Consider the following 6987-nt stretch of genomic DNA (forward strand, 5'->3'; position numbering starts at 1 on the left):
GGGTTGGGGCCACCCACCTTGCTGCCACATGCCACTCAGGAGTAGCACAGCACGTGGCAGGGAGGGGGTTAGGCATGCTCCTTCTTGCTGTGCATTGTGTTGATGGCACTAAGGAGTGTGTGTAGCTCCCTCAGTGCTGCTGCCTCATGTGGAGGACAAAGTGGGAGCACCAAGGTGGGAGTTCCAGCTCCCTCAGTGCTGCCACCTTTGGACCGGAGCAAAAAGAAGATGGAATAATCTAGCTCCTGGCAGCATTGATTGGGTCCTGGGACCACAGTCCACTTTGGAAGCGGGCCATGAAGTCAGCATAGTCCCAACCCACTTGCAGTCAGAGCAGACTCAGGCTGCTCTTTCCCACCCATCTGTTCTGGCCTTTGGTGTACCATTCATACATCAGTTCCATCCTGCCATCACCCATCCTCTCCCATACTGCTGCCTGAAGCAATTTGCTTTGCTTTTCAAGGGAATTGACCAGAACAGAGACTGCAGTCAAAAAATCAGAAGAAGACTAGGAATGAGAAGGGCAGCTATGAAAGAACTCAATGAGAGCCAGGTGCAAAGATAAATAGTTGGGCACTAAAGTTAGAATTGTCTAAGCTGTTTTATTTCTAAAGTTAGAATTGTTCAAGCCATCACCATATACAGATGTGAGACCTAGAGAGTGAAGAAGAAAGACAATCAACTGATTTGAAATGTGACACTGGAGAAAAGTAGTAAGGATATCAAGGACATCCAAAAAGGCAATCAAATTGGTCCTAGGACAGATTAAGCCTGAACTCTCTGTCATACTTTGGACACATCATGAGAAGGCATGACTCATGGAAAATACAATAATGCTACAGAAGGTGGAAGGCAGTAGAAAGAAAAGTAAACTGCATGCCAGATGGCTAGACTAAACCAGGTAAGCCACGGGCCTGAGTCTGCAGGACCTGAACAAAGCAGTGGAGGATAGTGGGTCTTGGAGATGTTTTCATCCATGGGGTTGCCATGAGTCAGGGTCACAGCAGTTAACAACAGCAACAAGACGTGTTAGTTTGTTGCAGTAAAAATGACAGCCTTGTATGGCCTTAATACACATGTTGACCTCTCAGGTATCAAAAGATGACTTTAATTTTTCATCACTCTGCTGCATGATACACCCAATGCCAGAAACTACCCTGTAAAAGTATGCAAAGGGATCTTGCAGCACCTTTGAGACTAACTGCAAAAGAAATTGTAGCACGAGCATTTGTAGACTTGGCAGATTATCACACAGCATTTTTCACCTGATCTGGGCACAGACTGGGAACGGGCTTGTACAGTCTTGAATGGGTGTTATTGCACAGAAAAATGCTGCCTATTCTGTCAGGCGACCACCACCTGTCTCCCAGTCGCTCTTAGCTAGCCAATTTTAAAGGATGGAAAGCTTCCATCCTTCAAAATCAGCTGGCTAAGTGCATCTGAGAGATGGGTGGTGGTCACCTGGTGGCATACGTGGCATTTTTTCTGTGGGATAACACCCATTCAAGCCCATTCAAGCCCGTCCCCAGCCTGTGTCTGGATTGGGCAAAAAATCCCATGCAATAATTTCCTAGGTCTCCTTTAGATGCATGCAGTGAACTACAGCAGTTCATGCTACAACTTCTTTCACACAAATCACCCTAAATGGAAGTGACATACTTTGATTTAAGCAACAAAATGGCTTTAGTCCACTACTATTTGCCATGCAAGCAAGGAAGCAGTTAGGCCTTGCTGCATGCTGATACCATCAATGTGTGCAAATACAATAGATATTTTAATTTATGCTGTAGCAACTTTGGAGACTTCCTCAACAAGGCAGAACTCCAGTGTACTGTAATTCACTACACCTCAATTCCACAGTAGACTATAATTGGTCAGAACTGAAAAATTAATCAGAATCTACCTTTCTATGGAGGTTTCAACAATTATAATGTATATAGACATTGCTAATTATGAATATTTAATAATAAGCTCATACATTCTTGAAACAAAAAAGTTTTATTGCAGTGAAAAATAAGCAGATATTATATACATAGAAAAAATATTTCATTCATACACATTGAAATATTAATTTTCAGTATGACCAGAATCTGTTCAAGGCTAGCAGTCAGGAAGTCGGAAACTGTTGTTGAGAAAGATGCATTAGGTCACATGACAGGGATTTGACCTATGCTGTAAAAAAAGGTCTCCCAGACATTACGTTAAATACAGGTCTGTTTACAGGCTTTAAGTCTTCTATTACAGCTGAGACTGGTCAGTCTCTATCTATAATTACATCTCTTGGTATAACTGAAGCTGTATCTGCACTGCAAAATATACCAGCTTACATGTTCTGCAGTTTTAGTTTGCATTGCTTTCAGCACATTTAGTAGGGCCTGCTTTTCTGTATATCATGATTTTTTTTCCTTTTCCCTCTCTGCTAGTTTATGATAGGATAACTGAGCTGCACCATGAAATACAAAGGCTAGAATGCAAATGTATGTGTGTGAGAGAGATGGGATGCCCTATTTCTAAAAACAAACCAAGAACTATAAATAAATTAAAAGAATCATAAACATGGCAACTGAATAACAATAGCATGATGTGGACAAGCCATATTGAAAAGCTACTAATTAAACCAAAGTGTACATTTGTTTTCCCCCATTTATGAGACCCTTTACTGCAGTGTTTTACTGAGCTAAATACTGATGTGATGCTCTCTCGTGCCTCCTTAAATTGGGATGATTTTTAAGTAAGATTGCTCAGTGCCTGAACTCCAGTTGTGCAGGGAAAAGGCACTTCAAATTCACCCCAATTGAAGATTCATGTGCAGCAAAGCAACAGTGCAGACAAGCCCTAAATGGCAGATTTTTGGTAGAGTACGAAGGCAAGCAAAAAACATTAAGATGTGAGTAGTTATTCCTCATGCACCATTTTTGCACAGTCATACATTTCAGAATCATATCCTAGGACAGGGTTCCCCAATCTAGTGATGCCCAGATGTGCTGGATTAAAACACCCACCATTACTTGCTAGCATAGCCATTGGTGGTGTTGGCTGAGGTTGATGAAAGCTGTAGTCCAACTCACTTTAGGAGGTGCTAGTTAGAGAATGCTGCCCTAGGATTAACCTCCAGCTGCAAATTTCTATAAGAATGCTAGAGTATTCGTCCTTCCATTTGTTGTTCAATAATTCCTCTGTTTTCAGGAATTCGTCTCTTATTAAGATGCAATACAATGGCTTTGTGAAGCCCAGACTTGCAAAGAGCTTAGAAGAATTTTAAGGCTGTGGGATGGTATTGTATACATGGAATTACAAAACAGTAACCACAAAACAGAAACTATTTCAGAGTGGGGAGGGAACCACCCATTTTGGTTTGAGTAAAAGCTTTGAATGTGCCTTGATTCCTGAACAAGGATCATAACTACTGGGAATTACAGTACTATTTAAAAAGGAATAAATAAATTTGAACCACCACAACTTTTAGCACAAACCCTTCTCCCCACCCCTTCATGCTAAATGGCATCATATTGTGGTGCCATCTACTTTATATCAGTAATTAACAAAACAAAAAGTCTGTGTACGTGACTTCATATGGTAAGTTTATGTATCACCTTGTATAGCCAATGAATTTTCTGTGGGTTATACATAATAACATTTTGTGGTTCTCTAAACCATAAAGGTCCATAATAGTAATTCCATAATATTTGCTATCCAGAAATAGTATGTGGTTTTTATTACATTCATTTCAAAACCATTTCACTCACAAAGGGGCAGGACATAACAGCTCCAAAGAATTAAGAAGTTGAATAACACCTGTCTGGTGAACTTTTTTAACCCAGCCCTGTCTTTAATTATGACATATACAAAATTATTGTGAAAAAGCCAGTTATTGAGAAAGAAATCAAAATATACAATCAATACACTAACTTAATACCTAATTTTTAACTCCTGTGTCTTTAATTGAACTTCTCACAAGTCAAAATCTTGCTAAAGAGAAAAGCTGTTAAAATTAATTCTGGTATATTCAGCCTTTCTTGCCTCCAGACATCCATCTCTGTGACATATGTACAAAACTGTACATATCATTCCTTCTCATTCTATTTCTTTTGGTGAAGAGGATGATGTTCTAGATGGTTTGGTCCAATTTCTCAAGCTTATGTATAGAATGAAAGGCAACAGGAGCAAATGTACAGAAAATGTGAAGAAAATGGCATAAAGAAATTCCCCTTCTACAGTGGAAGTAATGGATGTGTGTGCACTCAGAAGGAAGTCTGATTGATTCAATGCCCAGTGCGTAACTGGGCATAGGATTCCAGTCTTAGCATGTTTCTAGTAAAAGATTTTATGTTGGGAAATTTATATAATTTTATTAGGGGGAGTTAAATCTGCTACACACAAAAAACATCTATATAACAAAACATCTATATAACTAATTTTATTTTTGCTTACTAATGGACCAAATCTTTTCCTTTAAGAATATCAGTTTGCACAGGAAACAATTCTATAAACTTGTCACATGCAATCCAGTATTTATATCCCTACCAACAATTTTTAAACAGAAAAAACAGTCTTCCAAAGTAGGGAACATCAGATATCAGTTCTTTCTCTCTTTTTTAATTATTTATATATAAATAAAAAAGAAGGGTGAAAACCCATTCATGGGACAGGGGAAAAAAGTTGCAGAGCACTCCATTTCCCATTTAATTAAAAAAAAAAAGTCCTTGAATTGAATTGAAACTGACTTCAATGATTTTTTTCAAGATCCTGGTTGTATTTCATGATGTTTGGAAGCATTCATAAAATCCTGTGTTACACAGCCATGCAGAGTTCTCCATTCAGAGGAAAGTGAATCCATTCAAGAGCAGTTAAGATCCACACACTTCACTGAAAGATTCTAAGTAACTTTGCAGCAAGATCAGCACATCCTCTTTGTGGCAACACTGTCCATCTTGATCTCCTGCAACTTTACTGGATCCAGTTTTTAAAGCAACTTCCTGAAAATAAATTAAGACATCAGTGATTACAGTATTTTGCTTGTCAAACACTATAAACAGATGACAAAATGAGGAGGATAGAACACTGCAGAACTGTTGCTGCCCATATTATTTTTAAAGGCATGGGAGGTCACAATTTCTATGAAGACAGATGCTAGGGCCTAAGCCTGCTTGGAATCTATCCTCTTCTCCCTAATCTCAGACAAGTCACCATTCAGTAGGGTTACTTAATTGTTGAAGAAAGAGATCCCATCTCTAGGTTCTTAAGAAATCCTATCTTCAATATTATTTCTAACTTTAAATTATTTCTAATGCTACAGTAACAAGGAGGAATCTTGCAACACATTAAAGACTAACAAATTTACTATTGACATAAATATTCATAAATACATGCTTACATAATCACGTGTTACGCATAACAAATTTGTTAGGTTTTAGAGTACTATAAGAGCCCTTGGTGGTATGTTGATTTAAAAAAACACACACACAACTAAACAGCATGGCTGTAAGGCAATGAGGTCCTAACATTAAAAATATTTTCTGGGATTGAGCACCAGCAAAATGAGGCCATGCGAATCACTGGCCAATATCCTGCATCAGACAATGTTGTGGCGATGCTTCATCTTCAAATTTGGCTCCCCATACCCACCTTAAAATCCAGTCAGCCACACCAAGGGACAGAGTTCTTTAGTGTTGATGAGGAAAGTGCTGAAGGATGATGCATCCAACTTCCTCCTGCTAGTGGTATAATGGGCTGGAGCAGGCAGGCCTCTAGGTTTCCTGTCTCAACTCCTTGAACACTGTGGTTCATTGGTGGGAGGAGGCTGATATGCCATCATTAAGCACCCCATTTACAAGTGACACAGGATTCTTAAAACTGCTGGATTTTAAAGTGGATTTGGGGGGCATTGGCCATGGCACTCATACCTCAAGTATAAAGCTGAATACCAAACAGTTATGAGATTGTAAACCAAGCTCATGACATTGTAATTGCCTAACAGGATGCCAGCTATTGTATTGAAATATGGATAAAGAAGAGCTTTACAGGGCCATTTGAAATCAGAGGCATATATGATTGAAAACTGAACTATTTGAATATAAGAATGTTACTTGTGTAGTTGTTTATCAAGACGTTTTTAAAACTGCCGTTCCTTCTGGGTACTATGGCAGTGAATTAAAATTGTAAACGTTACAGAGAATTTCATCACAACAAAGACATTAAGAACAATGAAACTACACAAAGCAGCCAATTAAAACTTCTTGCCAAAATAAAAAGGGATTGCACTAACATCAGAACAATTGCAGTATTAGTGCCAGATGCATCTTTATGCTGTCTCCATACTTTGAGTGCCACAACCCAGAAAGATTGTATCCCTTGTCAGTACATAGTGTACCCGGGGATAACTGGTAAAGAGCCTTCTCTGATTATACTGAAACCATGAGCAGGCTGATATAACGAGAAGTGTGCATGCAGATATTTGATCTTCAGACATATACGGCTTAAGCATCCAGCACCTTGAACTAGAATCAGAAGTAAATAGGCAGAACTGGTGGTAATATGATTTTACTTGGCTATACTGGTTATAATTCCGGTTGCCACATTATGCCCTTGGTTAAGCATCCATGCCATCTTGAAGGGAAGCCTCATATAAATTCCATTAGTAATGTAATGGAGAGCTTACTGGAGCATGAACCGTTGGGGCGATGCTATTCCTCTCCAGGAAACGTGATAATGGGCAAAGCTGTTTCTAAGAATCATTCAGACTGAGTGCAGTCCCTTCCAGAACAGACTGTACATCCAGTTCCTGGACACAAAAACAATTTAGCCGAAGAATATTCATTTTGCTGGAACCAAGCCTCAGTTTACTGGTTCTCATCCAGCTCATTGCTAAGGCAGCCATTGTCATATGCTTTGAGAGCCTCAATGAGGACATTCACATGGGCTTCATATAGATATTTTTTTTAAAGTATGGCTGCAATCTTTGTATATGTGAAATTAATGTTTTAACCT

General features: G+C 39.1%; 1 protein-coding gene across 3 annotated transcripts in view; it reads right to left on the reverse strand.

Annotated features, from left to right (window-relative positions):
* Window positions 1–2013: 2013 nt before the first annotated feature.
* The window catches only part of IMPG2 (interphotoreceptor matrix proteoglycan 2), an 86096-nt gene continuing 81122 nt past the window's right edge, over window positions 2014–6987 (reverse strand). For all 3 annotated transcript variants that reach the window (XM_042456141.1, XM_042456140.1, XM_042456139.1), the window contains one exon: window positions 2014–4976. Coding sequence is in view for 1 of the 3 variants with exons in the window: in XM_042456140.1 (XP_042312074.1) it covers window positions 4964–4976 (13 nt within the window). In the remaining 2 variants the exon portion in view is untranslated. The remainder of the gene's footprint in view (window positions 4977–6987) is intronic.

Source organism: Sceloporus undulatus, chromosome 3 (genome assembly GCF_019175285.1).
Source record: "Sceloporus undulatus isolate JIND9_A2432 ecotype Alabama chromosome 3, SceUnd_v1.1, whole genome shotgun sequence".
Lineage (NCBI taxonomy): Eukaryota > Metazoa > Chordata > Lepidosauria > Squamata > Phrynosomatidae > Sceloporus > Sceloporus undulatus.